At 55.8% G+C, this 25,482-nt stretch overlaps 10 protein-coding genes across 10 annotated transcripts; 4 read left to right on the top strand and 6 right to left on the bottom strand.

The window, feature by feature from the left end:
- Positions 1-64: 64 nt before the first annotated feature.
- MAM_04901 (Chloride channel, voltage gated) lies at positions 65-2,389 on the bottom strand (the record flags this gene model as incomplete). Its single annotated transcript, XM_040823699.1, has 1 exon — positions 65-2,389. One exon carries the CDS (start codon positions 2,387-2,389, stop codon positions 65-67), a length of 2,325 nt encoding a protein of 774 aa, XP_040678370.1.
- A 3,395-nt stretch (positions 2,390-5,784) lies between these two features.
- On the bottom strand, positions 5,785-6,841 carry MAM_04900 (uncharacterized protein; the record flags this gene model as incomplete). Its single annotated transcript, XM_040823698.1, has 2 exons — positions 5,785-6,438; positions 6,512-6,841. 2 exons carry the CDS (start codon positions 6,839-6,841, stop codon positions 5,785-5,787), a joined length of 984 nt encoding a protein of 327 aa, XP_040678369.1.
- Positions 6,842-8,109: 1,268 nt separating this feature from the next.
- Positions 8,110-10,074, bottom strand: MAM_04899 (phosphate-repressible phosphate permease; the record flags this gene model as incomplete). Its single annotated transcript, XM_040823697.1, has 3 exons — positions 8,110-8,396; positions 8,460-9,929; positions 9,996-10,074. 3 exons carry the CDS (start codon positions 10,072-10,074, stop codon positions 8,110-8,112), a joined length of 1,836 nt encoding a protein of 611 aa, XP_040678368.1.
- Positions 10,075-11,568: 1,494 nt separating this feature from the next.
- On the top strand, positions 11,569-12,690 carry MAM_04898 (thioesterase family protein; the record flags this gene model as incomplete). Its single annotated transcript, XM_040823696.1, has 2 exons — positions 11,569-11,698; positions 11,759-12,690. 2 exons carry the CDS (start codon positions 11,569-11,571, stop codon positions 12,688-12,690), a joined length of 1,062 nt encoding a protein of 353 aa, XP_040678367.1.
- A 3,468-nt stretch (positions 12,691-16,158) lies between these two features.
- MAM_04897 (Kazal domain-containing protein) lies at positions 16,159-16,590 on the top strand (the record flags this gene model as incomplete). The annotated part of the gene is made up of 1 exon (XM_040823695.1): positions 16,159-16,590. The coding sequence occupies one exon, from the start codon at positions 16,159-16,161 to the stop codon at positions 16,588-16,590; it is 432 nt and encodes a 143-aa protein (XP_040678366.1).
- An 821-nt stretch (positions 16,591-17,411) lies between these two features.
- Positions 17,412-18,935, bottom strand: MAM_04896 (G protein alpha subunit; the record flags this gene model as incomplete). The annotated part of the gene is made up of 5 exons (XM_040823694.1): positions 17,412-17,756; positions 17,896-18,154; positions 18,235-18,374; positions 18,554-18,738; positions 18,821-18,935. The coding sequence occupies 5 exons, from the start codon at positions 18,933-18,935 to the stop codon at positions 17,412-17,414; spliced, it is 1,044 nt and encodes a 347-aa protein (XP_040678365.1).
- A 773-nt stretch (positions 18,936-19,708) lies between these two features.
- Positions 19,709-20,163, bottom strand: MAM_04895 (uncharacterized protein; the record flags this gene model as incomplete). The annotated part of the gene is made up of 2 exons (XM_040823693.1): positions 19,709-19,968; positions 20,139-20,163. 2 exons carry the CDS (start codon positions 20,161-20,163, stop codon positions 19,709-19,711), a joined length of 285 nt encoding a protein of 94 aa, XP_040678364.1.
- Positions 20,164-21,147: 984 nt separating this feature from the next.
- Positions 21,148-21,825, top strand: MAM_04894 (DSBA oxidoreductase; the record flags this gene model as incomplete). Its single annotated transcript, XM_040823692.1, has 1 exon — positions 21,148-21,825. The coding sequence occupies one exon, from the start codon at positions 21,148-21,150 to the stop codon at positions 21,823-21,825; it is 678 nt and encodes a 225-aa protein (XP_040678363.1).
- A 60-nt stretch (positions 21,826-21,885) lies between these two features.
- On the bottom strand, positions 21,886-23,358 carry MAM_04893 (phospholipase D; the record flags this gene model as incomplete). The annotated part of the gene is made up of 1 exon (XM_040823691.1): positions 21,886-23,358. The coding sequence occupies one exon, from the start codon at positions 23,356-23,358 to the stop codon at positions 21,886-21,888; it is 1,473 nt and encodes a 490-aa protein (XP_040678362.1).
- Positions 23,359-24,051: 693 nt separating this feature from the next.
- On the top strand, positions 24,052-25,482 carry MAM_04892 (AP-2 complex subunit mu-1; the record flags this gene model as incomplete). The annotated part of the gene is made up of 1 exon (XM_040823690.1): positions 24,052-25,482. The coding sequence occupies one exon, from the start codon at positions 24,052-24,054 to the stop codon at positions 25,480-25,482; it is 1,431 nt and encodes a 476-aa protein (XP_040678361.1).

The raw sequence follows: 25,482 nt of genomic DNA, 5'->3' as shown, positions 1-25,482 counted from the left end.
TCAAAGGCGCGTTCACAACGCCTATACCCAGCCGCACTCGCAAAAAAACGCAATGCTAATAATGCTACTCCAGACGGCCAAGGAACCTCAAAAGACGCTTCTTCCCAATCAGCCCGACTGCCTGGGCCGTGTCTTCGTCAACAACTACCAAGTGGCTTAGACCCAATTTGCCAAACATCTCTACCGCATACTCTAGAGGCGCCTTTGTTGAAATGGTCAGGGGGCTGCGGTCCACCAGTTGCTCGAAGCTGCCGTCCGCGAAGCTGATCAAGTCGTTTCCGTCCAGCTCCTGTTGCCCAATGAACCGCAACACAGGCGCAATGCTGCTTTCACAAATATAGCCGGTGCAGACCCCCCTCTCGTTCACAATCACCAGACCCATGTCGAACAGGCCGCCAGAAGAGAGACCGATCAGTTTGGCCCGGAGGTCGGATATGATCACCTGGTGGTTGGGCCCCGCGTGTATGGTGATTTGTTCCATGACTCTTTCGGGGGGGATCAAGACGTCCAAGTCGGGAGACTCTTTTCCGTCTTTCAAAGCCCGCAGCTTTACAACGGCTTGCTCCGAGTCTAGGAAGGGGTGGCTCATTATGTGCTGGGACAGGTCGTAAACGCCGTCGGCGCTGATGGAGTCTGCAACCCACTTGGCGGTGAGAATGGCCGCCATGAAGGGCGGGATGAAGTTGACCTCGCCCGTGAGTTCGAACATGATGACTGCCAGGCTCACAGTCATCCTGCTGACGCCGGCAAGGAAAGCAGCAGACCCGACCATGGCGAAGATGCCGGGGGAGATGTCCGGGACGAGTTGGCCCACCATTCTTCCAAACAGCGCGCCGGCATCCAGCGCGGGGATAATGATGCCGGATGGAACTTTGCAGCCAAAGGTGATGATTGTCAGTGTAAGTTTAATGAACGTCCCCGAGATGAGCCAGGCGTAGTACAGGCCTTTGCCCTCCGTCTTTGCCTCTTGCACGCAGATCCAGTCTTCCTTGATGTCGTTGCAGTCGACCAGCAGACGCTCCATGATGATGTCTCCTGTCTGGCGGATCAGGGGGTTGGGGTACTGCAGGACAGCCGTGACGAGGACCACGATGCAGACTTCCAGAAGCGGGCTGTTTTTTATCCAAGGCTGCTTGCGAAACGTCTTGGACCACAGGAAATTGGTGCTGCAGAAGACGCCACCAAATATGCCACCGCAGATGCCGAGAAAGATGAAGACGAAATAGTGAACAACGTCATAGTCGACGCCGTACTTGGTTTCAAACAGGACCAGCTTCCCGGTGCCCGTGGGATCCAGAGCTTTGAGCGTGGCGGCGGCGACGAGGGAGCACAGAAACGATCTCCAAAGCACACGCCGCGGGAAATAGGTGCTTATCTCTTCGTAGCTGAAGAGGACACCGCCGATGGGGGCGCCAAAGGCGACCGACAGACCGGCAGAACAGGCCACGCTGAGCATTTCTCTCATCTTGCGCTGGTTCTGCGCATACTTGGGTATGTGCTTCGCGACCAAGTGTCCCACACATGTCGAGATGTGAACAAAGGGACCCTCCTTGCCCAGGCACATTCCGGTAGCCACCGCAAAGGTTGCGCCGATGGCTTTGACGGCGAGAACTTTAAAGGTCAGATAGTGCGGGATGACGAAGCCACAGAGTATGGTCTTGATCTCGGGTATGCCGCTACCAGCAGCCATGTACATCACCTTGCCCCGTGGCTCGTCGTCGACCTTGGCCTTTGTCTCGTAGCCACGGCTCTTGTCCTTGTCGGCGACGTTTAGGTCCACAACCGGGGGTAGGGGCATCTTGGTGGTTGTCGTGACGGCGGCCGCGATGATGCCGAACAGCAGGGCAAAGGCGACATATGTCAGATATGCCCGAGGAAAGCTTCCTGACCACGGCATCCAAGTTGTGCCGTCCTGATCACTGGAGGAGCAGGCTCGGCGGTTGAGCCAGAAATGTGGTTTACAATGGCCGTCTTTCCAGTCTGCGACGGTCTCGACGCTGACGTCGACGACGAACGCAACGCAGGCGGTGAGAAGGCCAACAACGAAGGCTGCTACCCAGCCTGATGCCGAATCCCAAGCCTTGGCTACTCGCACCCATGTGGTGTTTGCTTGTCGAACATGGGCGTCTCGGATGCCGTGCCGTGTGTTGTCCTTGACCAAGTCTTGAAGCCAGTCAATAGTGGCGTAATCCTTGTAGGGTGTTTCGTCGTCGTCGTCGTCGTCGCCGCCACCGCCGCCACGGTATGCGGAACGTAGAATCAGACGGTCGTTGGCGCGACGCGAAGGATGCAGTGACTCTACGTCGCGGTCACGGCTAGAATGGGGGAGGAGAGGTGTCGTCTCTGAAGGATGCGGTTCTGTGCCATGTTCATTCCCGATGCTGGCCATGGCGGAGATGGAGCCAGACCAAGGGGCGAGAGAACGAATGCATGCACGGGTCACGAATGTTTGGGCGATGTCCGCAAAGAGATGCAGAGGGAGAAGGACTGGCGGCTCTAGGTCAAGAGATGATGAGGAAGAGGAAGAGGAAGAAAGGGCGTGGCGGAAAGGGATGGGGTCCGGTTCGCAGGGCTCACGGAGGAGACAAATAAGTTGTGACGCAGGGAAAAAGGAGCCAAGGAATACAAAAAGTTGAGAACATAAAACATAACTACGTGCTTGGGTACACGGTCCAAGGGTCCAGAATCCATCCATACGTCGCACACATGCCAAGCAGGCAGGCAGGCAGGCAGGCCCAGCCGCACACGGGCTGAAGCAGAGCCGTAGACGTGCTCGGCACATGGCTGCAGCTACTCGTCTTGATCGACTCGCCGTGTCATCATCGAGAGTCTGGTGGGTAACCATCTCGAGATGGCATCTCGGCATGTTGTGCACCTGCACCTGCACTGCAACTGCAGCCTGGAGGCGCTTTGGTGCACAAAGTTGACCCCGTCCGCTGCCCACGCTCATTGTGCAAGTACGGAGTACGTGTACCAGATACCAGACCTGTCCCGTGCTCAAGTACCTAAGGTACTCTGGTGCTAGTTTGGTTTTGGAACAAAGTCCTGGGTTAAGTACCGAGAAACCTCCTGGCACTCGAGTGCCTTGGGCAGGAAGGCACTTGTTCACAGTTTCTAGTCGACATGGAAGGCGCATGATGACCTGACGTCATGGGAGCAACTGGCCTGGGGACTGCCTCCCCGCGGGGAGGGCCGGGGGTCCCTTGGTCAGGTGCGACAACATTCAAGCGCAACGACCACGTCAACGCCGAGAGTTCCCCGGCAGCTGACATGTTTGTTGCATCTCCAGGGTCAAAAGGACAAGGTTGCGGGAGTGAAAGTCGGGCGGGAGAGGTGGCGTGACCGGCGACGACGATTGGTGGCGGCATCAATGAATCCGAGCTTGGACACGCCAGCCAGATTGTCGACGGATTCAAGATTCAAATACTCCGTAACGTTAATCAAATGCTGCATCTTGATCTCGGCCGGGCCCAGGCGGGGTGGCCCGGTCGGTATATGCACCAACGTCAGCACAAATGTGGGTCCTCGCGCCGAGTGGCCGGCTCGCTCGCCATCATACTCCGTACGGAGTACCGGACCGAGCAATCTCCCCCTGCAGTGGCACATCTCAGCCATGACCTTGGCCACGAGGTCCGGGCGAGGAGACGGCGTTCCCGGCGTCCCGCCCGGCGTGAGAAGCGATCAACAGCGGGACTGGCACCTATAGCCCCTTCTACAGAACCCAGCATCGAAAACAGCCATCATTGTTCCGTGGTCGTGGTGTCTTCTTTGCTCCGGCTCTTCCCCGGCTCTGCTATCCTTGATGGTGCGGCCAAAAAAGACGAGAACGAGCCGTGGTACAACAAAGTCCAGCCTGCGACCGCGTCTCTGAACAATGACGCCCAAAAATCACACACACACACACACACAAACTTGAACCACACAAAAAAGGCACTACTTTCACATCCCTCCCTTCGTCTCTTTCCCAAAGTATAGTCGTGCCCACACACCAGCATGACACCCGAGACCACAAGGGCCCGATAATCATTGCCTATTTCATCGGCTCGGCAGTGGGACGTGCCGGCGCATCCGTTTCCTCCCACCTCGGGCAACGTCTCGACCAAGTACTCCGTACCTGCGCTGAAAACGTCCAGGGCAGGCCGGAATTTCGCCATGCCATCGACGCAGAGCGGGCAGCCCCCTCCCCCCAGCCGAAGCGACGGTGGGCATGGGACGCCCCGGGAGGGTTGGGTTCTGCAGCACCAGCAGCAGCAGCAGCAGCAGAAGCAGTGCGTCAATTGGCGGTGCCGCTCGACGTGGATGGTAGGTGGCTGGAGCAGTGCAAGCCGGCCACGACGCTTGGTGAATTTGATGGCGGCGGCAGTGGCGGCGTCGCCATCTCGGAAGTCGAGTGCGGCGCCGACGAACGGGAGGCAGGGAGGAGCACCGTTGCGCCGGCACGGATGGCCCAAAGGGGCAATCGCGTCTCAGACCTGCTCCGCGCTCCTGCAGACTGTTGGCATCACATCACACAAAATAGTGTGGCGTGGCCACGCCCGTTTTTTGGTGTCAAGCCCTTACTCTGGCGTCAATTCCTCATCACGCACAAAGTGCCGTGACGCCGGCGCAGAGTGCAGAGTGCAGAGTGCAGAGTGCAGAGTGCAGAGTGCAGACTGCCACGGCGATTCTCACAAGCAGCCACGGCCCGCGGGTCTGAAGCAGCCCCGATCAGTGGGCGAAACCTCGACCTTTTACCTTTTCGCTATTCACAAAGAGATTGTTGGAGTGACAGAGTCTTGCCAAACCCAGGTCTCGCGAGTCGAGCCCGGCATCCTCGCAACGCGCTTTACATCTGCTACTTCTAGCACCGCGTCTTCGTAACAGCACCACCTCCCCGGCAGCCCATCAAGTGATCTGGGCTCCAGGCAGCACGGAACCTGTCTTCTGAGCACCGCAAAGATGGCAATCGGCAAGACGAGTGAGTCCGAGTAAAGGGAACTCGTTGAGCAAGTGTTGACTTGCATCCCCCGTGTCCAACGTGTGAACGCTTGCAGGTGTAGACTTTGAGCAAGCGTAGACTTATCCATCTGTCCGTGGACACGCCCCAGACGGCAGTGGACAAGCAACGCTCTCATGGTGGCAGACTCACTGTCCGGTACTCCCGACTGGCTGGCAAGACACGCGCACCCAAGACCCCGGCAGCCTGCCTCCCTCCGCCCAGTCAACGTCAGCGTCAGCGTCAGCGTCGAGGGAAACAGTTTTCCAGCAAGTATCAGTCAACGGAAACGGACCCATCTAGACGGGGACTAACTTACTGCGCAGGTAGACTTGTGCTCCGCAAGGCTCGGCGGCGGGATTGATTGAGCAGCATCCGTAGACGTGTGGCGCAAACCTCGGGCCGCGGGATACGTTGGGGGGTGCTCCGTATGGGTTGCACATCTTCGGAAGCCTGGCCTTGTTCGGTGGAGGCGGACGGCAAGGCGTCTGGTGTGTGTGAGTGTTGGCGCGGATGGCGTCATCTGGCCGAGTTGACTTTGCGGGGATGAGTGACTATCTGGCACGGTGGACGGAGACGAGGAAAAGACCCCAGTGTAGGTTTGCCGAGAGCATGCTCTGGGAATTGGTTGTGTCCGGACCCTGCCTGGAACTTGGTCTCGAATATTACTTTAATTAATATGTAGGCGGTACGTGGTGGTACCTGAGTCGAAGAATATGAAAACCATCAAAGCCTGGTAAATGAACTCCCACCCCCGGGGGCAATCCTTTCCTCTTCAGCTCCGTCAAGCCCCAGCGTCTGCCCCTTCTTCAAGCCGTCTTGCGCAGCGCGTCGTCCAGCTGCAAAGGATGCCTTTCAAAAAAGTCGACAATCATCGGGGTCGCATTGAAACTTGCGACATGATGACCCGTCTTTCTATTGTCGGCATTGGGAACTGTACTTGGCCAATCGTGGCCGAGGACAGAGTCAAAGACGTGCTCTACCAGTCCGGCCTTGCTCCCCGTCCCAAACCTGTAAAGAACGGTATCTCGAGACACTGGGGTAGTGGTGCTGCTGACACCCAGCCCATCGCGCACTGCCCATTGTTGCATAAAGTGTGGGATGGACGGAAGACAGGCTCCCTTGCGCCTTTTGCCGTCGTAGGAGATGATTCGGTCATCGCCACCGTGGAATTCGAGAAATGGCACGTCGTCCCTGCTGGGATTGCAGGGAATTTTTACCGTGCTGGGCCTGCAAGGTAACGAGTCCACGTAAAAAGCCCCGGAAACAGGGGCAAACGCTGCGATGCGGCCAGATAGCTTGGAGTCGCAGGCCAATACATTGCAGAACCCTCCGCCGTCCGATTTACCCGTGGCGGATATGCGACCGGGGTTAACGCAATAACCATCCTGGAGGAAATCCAGTATATCGGTTGTGAACTGGATGTCGTCCGCCTCCGCCCCAGGAACGCCTTGCCACGTATTCTTGTGCTCCGTCAGCATTGTATCGTGGTGAGCAGAGCAGAGCAACGAAACCAAAGTATATCATTTGCCTTACATGAATGCCCTGCGGGTAGATGACAAACGCAGCCGAGTTAAACTCTGGATTGGTCAACTGGTCCAACTTTAATTGATCCTCCGCATGTCTACCGCCACCGTGGTACGACAGAATAACCGAGGCCGGAATTTCTGGATGGTAGGTCGAAGGTATCGAGAGGAGAAAGCTTCGTCGTCTCCCACCGCTCGTGATGTGGATGGTAGAGACGTCTCCAGCAGAGCGGCCTTGCGGCAAGGCCTTGCGACATCCCGAGGGCAGCGCAAGAGAAACCTGGGCGGCTCTCACAGAGGCCTCTGTGAGCGCAAATAGGAGAGCAAGGCTGAGTAGCATTTTCTGTGGCAAAAGGTGAGCTCGAGTGCTTTTTTTTTTTTTTTTGCTCTTCCGTGGCCCTGTCGTTGGGATGCAAAAGGGAAAGGGGGGAAAGGATCGAGGCGCAACGACGCACATGCAAAAGTGGTAAGCGGTATTCACAAGCTATCGTCTGTAGCCGTCCCATGATGGAGCTTCAGCTTGATTCGCCTGAAGCGGTATCTGAGGTCAGCACCGGCTTATTGCGCATGGGGCTTGCGTTGTCGGTGGTGTCGGGTTGTTTGTGGTCGGTCGTGTGGCCAACTTGGCCGCGCCGAGGATGCCGATATTTCTTCTCGCTGACGACCGCGATCCGCCGCGCCCTCATTTTTGGGCCAGTGTTGCCTGAAAGCAAGCGGGAACCTCGTCTGACGAATAAAGGCCGGTGTGGCAGCCGTTGGCAAAGTCAAAAGTGCTTCTCGTCAATTGACAACATGCTCGCACCGAGACGACCGACCGACCAGCTCTGAGCTTGCAGCTGGCGGTGGCCCGGTGGGCACTGGGCTCTGATGGATGAACAAGCTTGTTCAGAAGCACTACGTGTTGTTTGGAGAAAGCTCAAGATGTTGCGAAGCGAAATCAGCGGGAGCCGGATGCGGTATCGAATGCTGGAGAAATGGAAGATGGGATTTCGGACTTCCTACGGAGTACACTGACGTGAACAGCGAGCTTGCTGGATGCCTGAGGCCAACACGTGTCTGCTTCCAGCCACCAGTCGAACCTTCTCAAGTTCCCCATCACGCGACATCTCGAATACTTGGGCTAGTCGCCGCCGTCACGTCATTCAAACTACAAGTGAAAAGTCTAAGCACCAGACATCCGTCGGTCGGGGCGACCGCTGTGCTGACTGCGCGGTGCGTCAATGTCCAAGCTTGCGCTGCAAGCCTCGAGGTTCTGCATGGCATATATACGTACAATAGCATGGTGGTCAAAATGCCATGCACGAGCTGGCCGGGGCCAACAACTGTTTACGGAAGCTGGAAACCTGCTTCACGCTGGCTCTCGACTTGGAGCTTCCAATATTCGCCGTAGTCGTGCCGGACGGAAGAGGATGCGTCTTGCAAGCGCTCCCATGCCCGCCCACCCAGTGGTAATGGAGAAGAAAAGACAAGACACCAACAGGGCACAAGGACATGAATTGTACAATGCACATGTATGCGCGGTTTTCATGCCGTGAAAAAAAACCCCAAGAAGCCAATGAAGACCGAAGAGTGAAAATAACAACGCTTTTTACATTACATGCCAGTCACTTAGTTGAAGTGAGGAGTGTTGAGTAGTATCCCCATCAAAATGCCGCCAATCAAGCCTGCAATGGGAATCGTCATAATCCAAGAAAATACCAACAAGCCAACTCGCTGCCAGTTGACAGCCTTCAAGGTGCCGTTGCAGAGACCAACGCCAACCGTGGCTCCGGTGATGCACATGGATGTCGAGACGGGCAGCGAATATTGGGAGAAAACAAGCACTGTAATGGCCGCACCCATTTCCATTGAGGACCCTCGGCTGGGTGAGTGGTAGGTGATTTTGTTGCCCATGACTAGAAATAACATGTCAGCGCGTTTGCGTGTTGGCCCCAGAGAGTTGCGAACTTGCGCCTTACCCTTCATAATGTTGTAACCGTACGTGATGAAGCCGACACAGATGGTTAATGCCATGACAGCAATCTGCCACAGCTCCACAGGCGAGCTCGCAGTGAGAGTTCTGCCAGTAGACCAGGCCGAGTACATGGCGGCCCAGACACCAACCGCATTGCCGACGTCGTTGGCCCCGTGGGCAAAGGACGCAGTACAGGCGGTAATGACTTGGACAAACGAATACAGGTACTCAACCTCGTTGGGGTATTTGGTCGCTTCGTCATAGACGCGCTGCATGCGGCGACCCTCAGGGGTACCCTCAATGCCGACTTGCGCGGTATGGATATCATAATGCATGCCGTAGAGAAGAGCAACAACAATCATGGCGGGAATACGCTTGCAAAGAGCAATCATGTTGTGAGTTTCGTAGAGAGATCCAGCACCCATAGGGTTCGCATGCAGTGTTCGCATTGCCCAGCCCAGAGGACCACGGCTCTTCCTGAGCTTGGCGTGGTGCCGCTCTCTTGCCTCGACCAGAAGCCTCTGGTAGCCTTCTTGGTTGCATTCAGCCAAGATGAGCTTCTTGTCACCGATATTGGTGGCAGACTGGACTGGCACGCCGGACTTCTCGCCGTCACCGACGGTACCAGACGCCCCTTTCGTGTCCGATGCTCCTTCGTCCGACTGGCTGTTGTCGTCACTGACGTCCCCGTGCTGGACGATGGCATAGTCAGGGACCTTGGCTTGGACTGCATCTTCTGGGGGCTGACGGCTGAAGAGAAGGGGTCCGTAGATGGCATGCTTCCACGAAAGTGTGTAATCTTTCTTGAGCACTTTGGCGTGAACAAAAGGCACAAAGAAGATCGCAGACAGCACAAACAGGCCCCATCCGACTCCAAGAGTGACGGCGGCAATATACCAAGCTGGCTTCTTATCCAGGCCGAGTCGAGGGGAGCCTTTGTAGACGACAGAAAGCGTGCAGATAACACCAGCAATTAGGAAAAAGAATGGCGACGTCCATACAGCCCAGGGAATGGGCTTCTTTCGGACATGAACAACCAATTTAATAAGCATAAAGATAATGGCAGCAAAGCAGGCAGAGATGGCCGGCGCCATACCAAGGCCGGCAAAGATGGCGCCGAGACCTTTGCCATTATTCCATCCCCACTGGACGCCAGAAGCACCCACGGTAGCAACACCTACACCGGCGATGGAAGAAATAAGAGAATATGTCGATGAAACATGGGCCGAGTGCCGGGTGCACCACTGGACCCAGAGAGAGGCGCCAGCGGCGGCACAGGTGAAGGCCAGGAGTTGGACGCCAGGGTTGTTCTGAAATGCCGACAGAGGGATGATTCCATTCTTGATAGTCGAGGCCGTTCGCGCGCCCACAGTCAGAGCGCCGAGCATTTCAAATACAAGGCACAGGACCATGGCCTGTCTGTAGGTTACAGACCGTGACGAGACACTGGTCGCCCAAGCATTGGCGACGTCATCTATTGGTGATCTTGTGTTAGCTAAATATCTGGGCGCCATGGCCAAGACGGGGTGCCATCGCATACTTGCACCATTGTTAAAGGCCTCGAGCAAGGCAAAGCCGGTGCCGATTACAAACACGTAGGTGTACTCGGTGAGCACCATGTCGTCTGTTGTCCGGTCTGGACTCTGGAGCTTCGTCTTGGGGGAAGAAAAGCTGACGGCCGAGTACGGATATTTTAATGTCTGTCCAACCAAGAGGAAATCCAGTGAACTGTTCCGGCCTCCATTGCGGCTTTTTATATGCTCAGGAAGTCACTCCCACAGTTTTGTCTAGCTGAATGGGCCGACAGGTTTCAACGTTCGGTGTCTGCTTCTGGTGAGCCAAGGGGCCGAGACGAGAGCGCGCCAACCAAGATCCTGGCGGGAGGCACGTAATTATCCAATGAACGAATCTCTTGCTCGCAATTAAGCTTAATTGGGGCTTTCGGGGCTTGAGTCGGGTTGTCTTGGCAGTCCCGCTGTAATTGGGACATGAATCTCCAAGCTCGCCAATCACATGGACATGGAATCCCACGTGTGGGAGTTGGGCGTGTGAGATAGCTTGCTTGTCTTGTTCTAATTTTTTCCTTCCCACGTCGGCGTTGGCTTCCCGACATGGCAAGGTTGTCATACTTGGTATCTTCGTCTCTGGCTTGCTTACACGAGAAGTCGACATTTGCCCACGTGTCTACCTCGCACCGACATCAGTCAACGTCAATCTAGAAGAGGCAGACTTGGCCGACTCTGCCGTCTTGTCTCGGCTTGATCCTGTTTGAAGTTTCACGACGGCGGTGCGAGATTTTGCATAAATATGGAGTGTGTAATCTCTCGTTCGCCAACTTGTTGCATTTGGTCCGTCGCTTCTTGTTGTTCACCTGCTGTCGGAAGCATCCGTTAGGACAAGATACCATGTACTCCGTGCGGCGTACATAAATACGGAGCCGGCCCATGCCCAGTGCACTGGTGGCTGTTTCTCTTCACTGGGCCCCGGCGGAGCGCAAAAACCTGGGACTGTCTGAAGTGTGGCGAGTTCTGCGATGAGAGGCAGCCGGGGTCAAATGCTAGCTGGAAGCGCTCCGAGTTCGCGCAGGTTCCGTAGCGTGCTCATAAGGCAAGAGAAGTCGCCGGACGCTCGTCGCCGCCACGGGACAAGCCAGATGGTTAGATATATGCAAGATGTGCCAATGACTCCCTTGCTCGCTCCGAGCAGTTGCATTTGCCTATTTCGGCAACACCGGCAGCTAGAAGAGGCGAGCCTAGCCGCGATGCATATCGGACGAGGGACCACGACTTGTACGGTTTGACGGACGACGGTCTGTGTTTGGTGTCGCGCTAATGTTATCCTCATGTTCCAAAACAGCCGCGGCTGTTGCTCGGGTTGAGACACATGTAGAGGATGACTCAGAAGTAAATAAGCCGATGAGGCGGGGGTCGACATTGAAGATTGAATTTTCACCACCAACGCGGCCTACCATTAGCCTCGACTCTGCCATTGAAACGACTGTGGCAACTCATCTTTGGCCTAGCAGTCAATTGCATTGCCCCAACTTACCTATTTCTCTGTTTGTTGACTGATGAGATTCAGAACCCTCCTTGGCCCGAAAAACGCCTCGAGATATGGCCGCGGGAGCACGTGCGACGTTTTCCGAAGCCACCAAGGTTGAACAGCTAGATTCGCAGACTTACAAGGTCAACCTCCACAGCGACTACTGTGTCGGCAAAGGCAAGGCACTAGCTTCCATCTCACGTATTGTGTGAGGCAGACTTACTGGCATCAAATCCCCAAGTTCTGACCACAATGCCGCAGTCCCCAACGGAGGCTACACAGCATCATGCATGCTCGTTGCGGCCAACAGACACCTCGCTTCACGTGGACAGTCCGACACATTCACAGCCCACTTTGAGTATCCCAATCGAACATCAGCCGGGCCTGCTGTTGTCGTCATCGACGAAGTGAAGTTGGGCCGGACACTTTCAACTTTGCAACTTACCCTCTGGCAAGGCGCTCTGCTCGACCACGCACCCTGGTTCGACGCGTCGCGCTCTCTCCGCACCGTGCTCGGCTACACCAACCATGCGAACCTGAGCGCCTTCACGGACACATCGATGCCTACCGGGCAAGAGGTGACTCCAGCCGCGTCAATGCCCCCAGTTCCCAAGTTTGCGGCCCTCAAGACAACCGGCTCGGACAATGTATGGGAGCAGAGCAGATGGCCCAACGCCTTGAAGCAGTCAGCCTCCAACGAAAACTGGAAGTTTTTCTTGCCTCGACAGGGGCAATTGAGCCCCGGCGTGTTAGACATGTGGGTGTGCCTGGCCAACGGGGAGAAGATGACGCAGAGCATGCTGCCGTATGCAGCAGACTCCCTCCCGCACAATCTCCACACGTTCCTGACTACGCCAGAAATAAGAGCGGTGTTGGACGAGCCGCCCCCGAATAAAGTCGAGAGGGATACAGTGATGGAAGCTCGACAAGACGTGGCTCGGAATAAAGCTCGTGGAAGCATGTGGTTTCCAACCGTGCTGCTGAACTTGGAGGCGAAAACGAGGTTACCGGATGAAGGAGTCGAATGGCTGGCCGTGAAGGTGACGTCGAAGCAAGTAAAGAACGGCCGATTCGATCTTGATGTTGCAATGAGGGGTGTCGGCGGTGAATTGGTGGCATTGAGTCAACAGGTTGCTTTGATGGTGAGCTGGGAGCGGAACGTCGGCAAGAAACGCAGCGAGGCAGCGCTGTAAACGTTGTGAGCTTTGGGAAGGGGTCATTCCCTGCCTAGATAACACTTGATTAGACGGGACAGGTATGAGATGTCAGTGGAAAATAAACGCTCACGACTGTAATGGAGAATGACTGGTATTTTGATTCGAGTGCAGATGATGGTGCAGATGGAGCGGGGAGCGCCAACTTTTCAAATCTGGACACGACATGAAAAGTGGTTGAAAAATGCAGCAAACCGCACGACAGGTGCACGCTGTCCACGAAGCACTGTTAGTCATCCAGGCACCCTCCTGACTTGCATTTGGTCTGTTGCATGTGCTCAACCCAAGCAGAACTCACCGGCTTTATTCTTTGTCCTCATTTCCAACTAGAGCCTGACAGTCACATGGTCTGCCAGCATTCCCCAACTCATTGCGACGATCCATCGATGCATGGTGTCCGTCTGGCCCTGACATGTTTGTCATGAATTATCCAAGAGCAATTTTCTAATGCCCACGAGGCCTGGAAAAGGGGGCGTCTCCTTCGTCGATGAGGTTCCGACTCGCATCGTGGTTAGAATTCTTAAGACCGAGGATTTGGAGAGAGAGAGAGAGAGAGAGAGAGAGAGAGGTCCAAGATGGACTCTGATACGCCCTGTCCTTCAGTAATGCGTGTCTCTGTACACTAACAACAGCATTTTTCAGGAATACATTTCCGAGGTGCCAACCCTCGGCGATATTGAACCCATTTACACGCCAGTTGCGCCACCGGATGTGTCGCTTTGGTCTAGACTACAAAAGTACTTGCGACAGACTATGGGTTTTCCAAAGCTAGATGATGTCTCACCAAGTCAGGGTTCTATTACTAGTAAACGCTGGCATAATAGATATTTGACGATATTGGATCCATGTCCATGCCATGGCGGCGTAAAACTGCTGAAGACGCAACTCGTCAGGACTAGGCGTTGACGCTTTATGTCACCGGCAAGACAACAGACCCTGAGACTACCGACAACGGAAGGCCAAATAGTCAAGGCGACAAACTTGGCTCGGAACAAGTCGATAGAATGGTCATTTTTTCCCCTTACGTCATGTCGGAGCCCGGAGAAGGGTACACCATCACAAGTGCTTCCTTGGCCTTTGATCGCTGTAACCCCGAACAACTCGCAGTCTGAGAGGTCTTTCGATACCAGCCCATGAGAATGAGGGCCTCTTGTCCAAGAAGAACCTGTTTGAACTTGAGTCGGCCAGGCATTGAATGCTTCCCTCTCCAGCTTCTTTTAAATTCCCTCTTCAAGCTCGCTACTAACACAGCGAAGCCCCCAGGTCTCGTCTTTTGAGATTGCCGATTCGTCCAACGGCGAATTGCCCATTTTGAGTGACTACGGTTCAGCCTGCAGATGCGATACGCCTCATTACGGGCACAAGCGAAGCGGTCCTCGCTGGTGTGCAACCAAGACGCCCTCCTGATTGTCACGACAGAGTACAACCGCAGCGCACAGGGGAGGTTGAATAAAGCGCCGTGCTTTTTGCGTGGAAGGATATATCTGTCCATGTTGTGTCGCGTGGTGGCAAGGAAGGTGATCGGGTGTCGGCTCATCTTGGAGCTGTCCTGGCGGCCTCGGGACTAGCCGTGCTGCCCACGTCGCCGGGCCTGAAAACATCCCACCAAATGTTCCCATATGCTCAAGAACACACGGCGCTTCGGATGAGCATAGACAGCGGTGGAAGGAGTCCGTTGCTGAAGCGGAGATGCGGAACTGGCACCATGAGTACAAGAGCTGGTGGTGGAGTTGGAAAGAGAAAAGAGCTTGACTATAAGTAGGTCTTGCTCCTTTCTGTCCCATTTGTCCGACTCTAAAAACGGACTGGTATATGCACAATCTCTCGTGGAGCATCAGCCTAGGCCTTTCGACGCTTCCCATCCTTCCACGTCCAGCCAAGTGCTCTTGTTGTGCAGGACTCTGACACCCCCGAGTGCATATTTCACTCATGTCAGCCTCATAGCCAGCCTTCCATTGACCCCGTCAGCGGAGTCTGTCCAACAACAGTCAATCGCCCGCGGCAGTGGCAGCCCTGATAGCTTCCAAACTGGACACATCGGCCTCAACAGCCATGCTATGGTCGTCGTCCTAGGGTGGCGGCTCACCTGCGCGGCGGATGCGAATGGAAGATGCGAAGCGAGTTTGACACGACCTGACGACGCCCATTTCGAATACACGCTCGCCCAGCCCCTTTTGTGCAGGGCAATTGTATTGCTCAACATGTCATGTATTCAACTTTAACACTTGCCTTACTAGGTCATGAAGTTTCATGGAACACACATGCACAACTCTTTCTGCATCGATGCACACATGCATGTACAGTGTCGGATGCAACGATGCCACCGGCCTCGCAGGGTTAGGGCTATGCCGAGGGACTCCCAGATCACTCTCCAACGGCCAACTTCCAAGTGATGCCCGTCCAAATACCCACACAACGTGGGCAACGAGTTCCTGAAATCATCACGCCAGCAAATCAGATGTGACGACGATTGGGCGGGTGCGTGATCCAGGCGGGCGTGTCAGTCGGTCGTCATTGACGTCTCGCGAGGAAAACGATGCAACACACCAGCCAGTATACTCCGGGTTCCGGAGTTCCTTTGTCTCATACACAGTTGCGAGGTTTGTCTTGGCCACCAAATCGCAGAGGGGGCTCATATGCGGCAGCGGCAGCTCAGAAGAGGGCCAGGCCACTTGCAAAGATACCGTGCATGTTCCAGAACGCATCGTGGTAAAAGTAAGCATAAAAGACGTTGTTTCTTTGGTCCTCGACCCGGTTTCCGCACGTCAGCTCGACATGGCACCAATTGGATCAGGTCCAGACCTCCCGCATCGTGATGCAGCCATGTCTGCTTTGGGGTGAGTGACATGAGTGTTGTTGTCGAGCGGACCAACGCCGGGCGTATATGCCGTAATATGATGCGCATGACCATCTATATTGGCCCTGTAACGACCTCGTCCCAGGTCCAAGGCAGTGGGGTGCCACTCCATCCGGGCCGTCGGTGTGCTTTCTCGCACCGCTGCGTGAGTGAATGGCTTGACGGGCGGCCTGTCGTTGGCCAGCCGTCCTCCGGCTTACTGCCTGTCGTCTGGTGATCCGAGTCCGAGCATCGAGGACAAGCCGTCAGCAGTAGGTGGCAAAGCGGACCACGGACCACGGTGGGAAAGGGCATCAGAGGATGCTGTCAGCTCGTCGCGCGGCAGAAGCGTAAACACGACAGCCGGTGCTCGTGTCTCGTGTCTCGTGTCTCGCGTATAAATAAAGCAGGTCGCTCCTCCCCGACGAAGCGAACCAGCAAGCCGTTGCGCCTGGCATCAAGCCCGAGCCCCGAACCCCGAACCCCGAGCCCTGAGCCCTGGTCCCTGAACCCTGGACTTTGAACCTGAACCCTGAACCCTTGAAGGGCAAAAAAAAGCCTCCTCGTCCTCGTCTCTATCCGCCCGTCGACAGCGTCACTGCCTCTTCACCATGCTGTCCAAATACGTCGTCGCCGTCGCCGCGCTCGGCCTCTCAACGCTCGCGTCCGCCCAGCGGCCGTGCGGCCTCAGGATTGCGCCCTGCCCTGCCGACCAGCGCTGCGTCCCCAACTCCCCTCGCTGCACCGACCTCAACCGGTGCCGGGGGACATGCCAGTTCAGGAACAAGTACACTTCGTGCGGCGGGTTTGTCGTCCATCCCGCCACCTGCCCGGACGGCTTCGAGTGTCGCGACGACCCTCGCCTCCCCGGGAGCTGCGGCCTGGCGTGCGACAAGCCGGGCGTCTGCATCCCCAAGTCGGCTCCGCCGTGCGGCGGATTTGCCGGCTTCGCTTGTCCCACGGGCCTGTTCTGCTACGACGTGCCCGGCGACGGGTGCGATCCCAAGAACGGAGGCGCCGACTGCATCGGGGTGTGTCTGTAGGCACTAGACGAATGGGCAGAGCTGATCTGCGCGCCGCCGTCTTCATCTTCAGTCAATAAAGCCGCGCCGCGGTTTCTGTCGATCCCCCCTCTCGTTGGTGTGCGTACGTGACCGAGTAAGTTTCGGCGTCGTGTAGAAGCGTGGCCGGACCAGACTTGCGTCTTGTATCTTGTGCCTGTCCACGTCGACGTGTACTTGTATCCATGTCTTTTACCTGCCGACCCGCGTCACCTGCCGCAGGTCCATACACGACCCGAGACGTCTGACATTGCCGTCAAGCGTCGTGCAACGCGCGACAAGGAACATTGCCGGGACGCCATCAAGTTGGAATGGACTGGGGGAGCAGAACACGTTCATTAGTAGTAGTAGTACTACGTGTACTACTCCGTACATGAGCTTGACGTGGAAAAAGAAAGAAAAAATCCCAAACACCGTGTGACGGCAACATGTCTCACACACGCACATGCATAATGCATGCAACCCTTCCCCCGGTCGGTCTGCGACAAACGCTTCGGCGACGCACGTATTATACTAGTAGTACTAGTACGTGCTTCTTGTCCAGCCTTGCATCCTTTCCGTCGTGCCATGCAAACGAACTGCCTGTCAACTTTACCAGCGCTCTCGCCCACCAACGTATTCAAGATGACTTGTATTGCCTTTTCTTGTCGTCGTCGTCGTCGTCGTCAGCTAACCAAACCAGACCCAAAAAAAATCTAAAAAAAAAAAACTCCAGAAACATGCACCATCCATCCGGGAGACGAGGAAAAAAAGACCCGCAAACAGGGGTAGTAAAAACAAGGCATCGAGCCCATCGCCCATTGTCAAAGTATAAGCCGCTTGAGGTTTCGCCGCGTAATCATGTCCTGCACAGAGTTCATCGTGATCTTGACCAGGTTCGTGTCCGTCGCGGTGGTGAAGTGGCCGTAAATCTCCCTGTCGGGGTCGCGGCTGTGCGCCTGGAACTTGTCCAGGAAGTACTTGCTGGCCAGCTTGTGGTCGGCAGGCGGGCCGCGGTAGTCGACGAAGCCGTGGTTGGAGAGCGGGTTGAGGGGGAGCTTCTCGATGAACAGGTCCATCTTGTTGAGGAACAGGATGACGGCCGAGCTTTTGAACCAGCGCGAGTTGACGAGCGACTCCCACAGCATGAGGGCCTCGTTCATTTGGTTCTGCCGAGATGCGGACGCGTTAGCACTGCTGCTGTCCTGTCCTGTCCTGCCATGGCGAGACGCCGGCGCCCGCGTCGTGGCTGGGGAGGGCAAGGGGCAAGGGGGAGGGCGGAGGGGCCCGGGAGGGGGAAGCTCTCACGGCCTGTCTGTCTTCGACGAGACACTGGTTGTATCCGCTGATGGCGACGAGGAACAAGAGGCAGTCGACGTGTTCGAAGCAGTGAATCCACTTCTTGCGCTCTGACCTCTGGCCGCCGACATCGAAGATGCGGTATGTCCGCTGTGCAATGGTGAACTGGCACTCTGCGATGCCCGTCGTCTTGAGTCGCGTGCAGAGAATGTCCAGGTCGTTGGGGACGTACTCGTCCGTCCAGAGACGGTCCATGTTGTCGATGAAGCTGCGCCGTTTGTATCCGTTAGAGCGGACTTGGGTTGGGTTGGGTTGGGAAAGGGGGTGAGGAGGAAGGCGGGCTCATACTATGCCAAGTTGTCATGGATGGCGTATTGGTTGCATCTCTCAACCGCTTCTTTGACACCGCTGTCGTGCCATAGTGCCTTGATGGAGCCCAAGTAGTGACGTCCCATCTCGTGCCTCGTCAAGATCTCGCGCATAAAGTTCTACCGCGGCGGCGTCGGGTTAGTTTGCATACTGACTGGCACACCCGCTTGGCCTGCTGAACCCCTCTGCCGTGACCGTTGTGGACGACTCCTGCTCAGCACGACTCCTTGTGTCCCGAGGGAGCTTCTGCAGCCGATGATGGACTGGGATTGCCGGTGAGGCATCCGCCGAGACGTACCTCGTTGTCGCGGCTGTCAAAGCGAATGGCAAAGTCCGCCATGGCATGGCTGATCATTTCAAAGGTGTCGATGATGTTGTTGAAGATGATTCGTCGCCACCATTGCCTCTCTTGCGTCGGGAACCCCCGCGAGTATATGATCCTCATTTGCTTGAGTATAGTCGACTTTCCCGACTCTCCGGCTCCTGTTCTCACGGGGAGAGCGACCACGTCAGACATGCCGGGGGCCAACGGCGCTCGGTAGGTAGAATATAAAAGGGGGCTTACCCAGCAGCAGGATTTTGACCTCGTGCGCCATGCGAATCCCATCCTTGCGGATGGTGCGGTCAATGTCGTGCGAGCGTGAGGCTTCCTCGCTCGCGCGGAGGCCTCCGAAACACATCATCAGAGGCTATCTTGCTGCTTTGTCGTCCTGCTGCAAACGTCTCGTGGCGTCGAGGTGTCCCGTCTGGTGCTTTTGTTGGATTCTGGTCCGTCCGGCGCGGCGGCAGGCGCCTTTGGCTTTAATGTCAACGTCGAGGAGTCCGACTCCAAGGCCCATCGCATCAACTCGCCATGTGGACCGCAATCAACTCCACCGCCGATGGTCAACGGCCGGCGCAGGGATCACTAATGGATGAGGATGGGGGAGAGCGGCTTTCAAACGCTCTCCTGCGAGGCCGTGGCGTTTGTTGGCCGGCCGAGCTCATTGAGCTGGACGCGGATGCTGCCGCTTGTCCCCAGCAGTGTGGCGGTCAGGGGCTTGCGGGGAAAAGCAGCCACTCGCATCAGGAGACAAAACGATCACTCATGAACGATTCATGCCGAAGCAGACGCACATGGAACTCTTCTCCCTCCACCCATCCGTCTCTGCCGGGCTGACGTCTCTGCGGACAGGGGCACAGGACCTTGGTGCTCATCTCTCGGGTGTTGCACGCCTTGACATGTGGTTACAGAATCTAGTCAATGTTGTGTCGTCGCGTCACCCGTCCATGATAATCTAGGATCCTCCGTCCCATATTCACGCCCCTGCAAGCCTAGAATATATCCACGAATCCACGAATCCAGGAATCCATACTTGGACCAGTCTTGGTTAGGAGACGAGCCCTCATCTCGAGCCCTTCATTCTCGACTTCGGAAGCGCTTCCATGTGGTCCTCACATACTTTTGTCTCTTTCAACCCGGGGACGATGACGTCGGCAAGCTCGGCTCACGCTTTTTGGTCGACTCGTCGAGGTGGCAGAAGGCCCCGGCCTCGAAGGTGCCGCCCGATAGTTCCACAAAATCCAAGCCGCTCTTCTTCAAACCCGCCGCCTTTGAAACTCCCACGCGCTCGAGGTTGATACTGACAATAAAGGACTTGCGACTACACGGGCGCGAACGGCGGAGTTGATGTCGAGAACGGTTCTCGCGCGGTTCGTCAAGGAGCTGGCGTACTGGTCAGCACGCTTGTTGGTCGCCGGCGTGAGGAACTTGGCCAGCCAGCAGCCGCTACATATACACACGTGCGTAGTACGGCGTGCATACCATGCCTACACATGTGCGAACCAGACGTTTAGCATCCTGACGGCGGCTGCGATTCTTTTCCGGCTGGCCGTGGACTCACTGGGCGCAGAGCCGTTGGACGCCATGGGAGCCCCCGGGGTGCAGATACTCGACGAGTCCCTCTTGGATTTCATGTTGCCCTCGGCTTCGCAGACAGCCTGCCTGCCCATTCTGTGCAGCCTGCTCTGGACGTCGGCGGCTGCTGGGCGCTGCTGTAGACTTGCTGTGCGGATGACTTGACGTGGGCAATGACCAGACGGCCGTGCTATTTCGACGCGGGCCCGGCGCCATGGCTTGGGAGGCTTCGAGCCGCGATGCTGAATGGAGAGGTCATGTCATGTTTGTTCTGACGATTCCCGTTAGCAGCAGACCAACCCCGCTCTGACCCCCGACGTCGTCCATGGACGGACCATGTTGCCCTGCTGGTGGGGACTCAAGGACGCCGGCTTTCCCAGAGACATCGTTTGCCCCGGACCGGCTTTCCTCAACATCGAACACGGCATCTCATGATTCGCACAAAACGGTCCTTGTCCAGCTCGATGCATCTGCACACTCGGTGATTGAGACCTCAGTATTCCGCCCCGGATTGTATCACGCGCAATTCCGCTTCGCGCCAAAGAGCCCGCGTCGGGGGAGTTGTGTCAAGGAGCACCCATTCAGGCTGATTTGTCAAGACCATTTTCGTCGAAAGGACTACGCCGTTCCACGTCCGAGCGGCTCAAATAGACCGGACGAAACGACGCTCGCTCTCGCCCGCATTGGCCGAGTCTTTGGGGACCGAGGAACATCTAGAGAAAACTAACTCGTAACCATCAGACGTCTAGCTTGGTCCGCTTGATTCAAGCACGCCACGTCCTGCGCATCGTACCGGCTGTGGGGCGATGTATTAATAATGGAAACGACGACTCTCTTCATATCCTGCATCCCGTGCTCGCGGTCATTGAATCTGCGACGTATTCCGTTGATGACATATCACGGGGCATAAAAGGTTCCCGGCAAAGGCAACCTAACCACGCACGCCACGCAGGTATATTGTTCAGAGAAAATTCAAGAAGAGCAAAGGGGGGAAAATGACCGTCTTCCGAATCACCGTCACTTCCGACACCGTCTGCCCGTGGTGCTACGTCGGTGCCCGCCAGCTCCAACGGGCCCAGGAGCTCCATTTCCAGACACACCCCGACGCCAACGACTCGTTCGCCGTCACGTATTCCCCTTACCAGCTGAACCCTGATGCCCCGACGGGACCGGGCCACAGCAAGGACAAGCGGCAATACTACGTCGACAAGTTTGGCGCCCAGCGCACCTCCATGATACAACAGAGTCTCTTCAACGTCGGGGCCCAGCTCGGCATCGACTTTAGATTTGGCGGCAAAACGGGCAACACCAGAGACTCGCATCGACTGGTGCAGCTGGCTAAGAAGCACGGGAATCAAGTCGAGCTGAAGACGGTGCATGGTCTTTTTGCCGCGTATTTCGAGAATGAGCGGGACATTACCGACTACGAGACGCTGAGAAGCGTGGCGGAGGAGGCCGGGATTCCCGGAGACGAGTTTGACAGGGCCATTGTACATGGGGACGATGGTGGCAAGGAGGTGGATGACGCTGTTGTGAGGGCGAGGCTGGACGGTGTGAGCAGTGTGCCGGATTATCTTATCCAGGGCAAGTACAGAATAAGTGGTGGGCAAGAAGCCCTGGTGTTTGTACGGGCTTTTGAGAAGATCAAGGAGCTGGAGCTGGAGCCGGAGTAGCAGTAGGAGCAGGGTTTCGAATGGTGTTTTGTCCGGAGAGCTACCATCGTGTCCTGGGCATCAAATGTCTCTGGGTCGATAATAGACCTCCATCCTGTTTTCGAGAACCCCGTCCCAGAGTTTGTGCCAATCCTGACCCGGTACGTAAAATAAGAATCCGAGTTCCTGGCTTGTCCACCAACTTGCTCTATCCATATTGCCTGATCCCAGCACGAGGTACTCGTTGTCTACCATTGTCATCTTGAAATGACTAACCACTGGCTCGTCTTCCCTTGCTCGTCTGCGCGAATCGGCTTTGTAGTACAGAATTTCCAGCTTACCGAGCCGCACAGGTGGCGCCTCAATGTCGTATGACTGGCTGTTATCTCTGAGTTGTTGGTACTGCTTCACAAATTTCTTCAGGCACATGGACGTCGTGGTTCCAGCCGTGACGAGCTGCTCGATTAGCATCATTCTCCTGTTGGTCCGAATCTGGACATCGACTCCGCGGGCGAGTGCGTCCAAGAGCGCCTTCAAGACCGGCCATGAAGTGACATTCGGCGTCAAGATCATGATTTGACGTCTCGCGTTATTGAAGAGTGTGAGCAGCGCAGCATTCAAAGGCGTCATGGGCGGATTTGAATGGGACAGAAAGGGGAAGAAGCTGAATCTCGGGTTCCTGTGGTGCGGCGAAGGCAAGAGTATAGTGGGGACTCTGTCATTGCCAGCAATCTTCAGTGATTTAATCGCCGATGTTTCGTCCTCTCGGGAAAGCAGCGTTGCGGCGCCGTAGGGCGTGTCGGCCGTCCGTGAGTCCTCTTCTGACACTGACGAGCCTCTCTCTCGTCCCTCAGTCGTTCCCATGGTAGAGCTTTGGTCCGCCCCAACACCCCAGACCCTTGCATGGAACGCTATCAGCGTCTGTACAACATCGCCTTGCAACTCGACGCATCCCTCGAACCACCTCTCCCAACTGACATTGCAGCTTGGGACAAAGACCCTGTTGCCGTCTATAATCACGTACTTTGGGTGCATGACACTAAAGGGCGTGAAGAAAAGACTCTTGACGGTCAGCTGGATGCCTGCGCTCGTCAGCGTGCTCTGATCGGGTAGACCGAGCTTGCCCCATTGCGATTGCGGATACAACTGCCCATCTCTAGAGGATGTATGGAAAAGCTTCTGAAAAAGGCCCCAGGACGAGAATCCAACGGTCACTTGCAATGTGCTCCGCGCCGCGCCGCCGTCAGATCTTCGCGAGGCGGCCAACTGGAGCAGCGTGTCGTTGACAGCACTCAAGGACGGAGACGCCGCCCAATAACACGTAACGAAATGCACCGAGGACTTGGCATCGAGGATGGCAGGCAGTATGCCACGCGTAAAGATTGAGTAGCCTGTGCCGACGTAAAGTGTTTGCGGTGAGCTGGTTGTGATGAGAGAGTCGGGATCGCGAGCATAGTGGTTGGGTAGATCGCCAAGTTGTTCCCTTTGCCGCGACAACAGCAACTCTTTCCACGGTCCAACAAACGACGGGGGGAGCTCGAGGGACGGTGACATGGCGTGAGGTTGGTAGAGTTGAAGTTTGCTGTCGATGCACCTGTGCGTGACGGCCCGTGGGCCAATTTGATGTTGACCGTCACGCAAACCATAAATCCGGGATACGACACGTGTGCGGCCAAGGCAAGCTTACCACGACGCACCAACAACAATGAGTCTTTGCAATTCTATGTATCCCTTGAAATACATGTGTTGATTTTCCTTGTTGATACGCCGTCCATGGTTCGTGGGAAGGGAAAGCCAACTTGCCGCCGAAAGGCTTTTGCATCAAAGGTAAACAGCCAGAATTGATAGCCTCTAGTGTCGGACCCGCCTCAATGACGGAGGATGCTCACCCGCTCGTCTCTGTGCTTCGATGTCGGCCTCGTGGTACCAGATCATCTGTGGCTGGACGAGATGGGACGGGATCCTGGCCAACCCGAGTGTAGAGGTCTCCCGCTCTCGAGTCCGAGCATATTTTCTCAATGGTGGTTTGTTCACTATTGCATTGGAAGCGAACACTGCTTGGTGCTCACCGCCTTTGGAGCTTCTCGGCAGAATGAAACCCCCCCATTCGTGCCGCCTCCTTTCCAAAAAGGCTCCGCCGTACTCCGTACCGAGTACCTTCCCGAGCTACGCACGCCGTGGCAGGACGACCTCATTGCTACCCGGCCGATCTGGACATGATCTCTCTGCATCCCAAGTCTTTCCAGAATGATCTCCGGCGTCCTCATTTTCAATCAGAAGGGCGAAAATCTCATTTTCCGCGCCTTTCGCAACGACTGCCGGCCCCGCCTGGCTGATGTCTTCCGCATCCAAGTCATTTCCAATGCCCAAGTCCGTTCACCCATCCTGACCCTTGGGAGCACCACCTTTAGTCATGTCAAGCATGAAAATATTTATTTGGTGGCCATCACCAAGAGCAACGCCAATGCAGCGTTGGTGTTTGAATTTCTATACCGACTGATCCAGCTAGGAAAGGGATATTTCGGCAAGTTTGACGAAGAAGCGGTCAAGAATAACTTTGTGCTGGTATACGAGTTGCTCGACGGTATGCGGCCACACCACTTCCGGCTTCCCAGCATGTGCGAAACGTCGAATTCTGACATTCAATGGGCTCTAGAAATTATTGACTTTGGCTACCCTCAAAATACCGAGACGGACACGCTGAAAATGTACATCACCACCGAAGGCGTCAAATCCGAGACCAGACCAGAAGAAACGTCCAAGATTACCATGCAAGCGACCGGTGCTCTGTCATGGAGGAAGGCAGATGTCAAATACAGGAGAAACGAGGCCTTTGTTGACGTCATCGAGGATGTCAACCTGCTCATGTCTGCGACTGGTGCGGTTCTCCGAGCTGATGTGAGCGGACAGATTGTCATGCGAGCGTATCTATCCGGCACACCAGAATGCAAGTTTGGTCTGAACGACAGATTACTGCTCGACAATGACGGCCTGCTCACACTGCCCAGCGGAAACCGAATGGGCACAAAGGCGACCAAGGCGGCAGCCGGTAGTGTTTCCCTCGAGGATTGCCAGTTCCACCAGTGCGTCAAGCTGGGCAAGTTCGATACCGACAGAATCATCAGCTTCGTGCCACCCGACGGCGAATTTGAGCTGATGCGCTATCGCGCCACGGAAAACGTAAACCTACCCTTCAAGGTCCACGCCATTGTTAATGAAGTTGGACGCACCAAGGTCGAATACAGCATAGGAGTCAAGGCCAATTTCGGCTCCAAGTTATTTGCCACCAACGTTGTTGTACGGATTCCGACCCCTTTAAACACTGCCAAGATTGTTGAGCGGGTGACACAAGGCAAAGCAAAGTATGAGCCTAGTGAAAACTGTATTGTCTGGAAGATTGGTCGGTTCACCGGCCAAAGCGAATATGTACTCAGCGCCGAGGCTATATTGACAAGCATGACGAATCAGCGGGCGTGGAGCCGCCCACCATTAAGCATGAACTTTAGCCTTCTCATGTTCACGAGTTCGGGGTTACTCGTACGCTATCTCAAGGTATTTGAGAAGAGTAATTACTCCAGTGTGAAGTGGGTTCGATACATGACCAGGGCAGGGTCGTATGAGATCAGGTTGGTCGCACATCTTGTTGCGTATCTCTTCCACATCGACCGACTAATTTGA

The sequence above is a fragment of the Metarhizium album genome, assembly GCF_000804445.1.
Source record: "Metarhizium album ARSEF 1941 chromosome Unknown scaffold_11, whole genome shotgun sequence".
Taxonomy (NCBI): Eukaryota; Fungi; Ascomycota; class Sordariomycetes; order Hypocreales; family Clavicipitaceae; genus Metarhizium; species Metarhizium album.
Note: the sequence above shows the minus strand (reverse complement) of the source record. Positions and strands in the feature narration are given on the sequence as shown.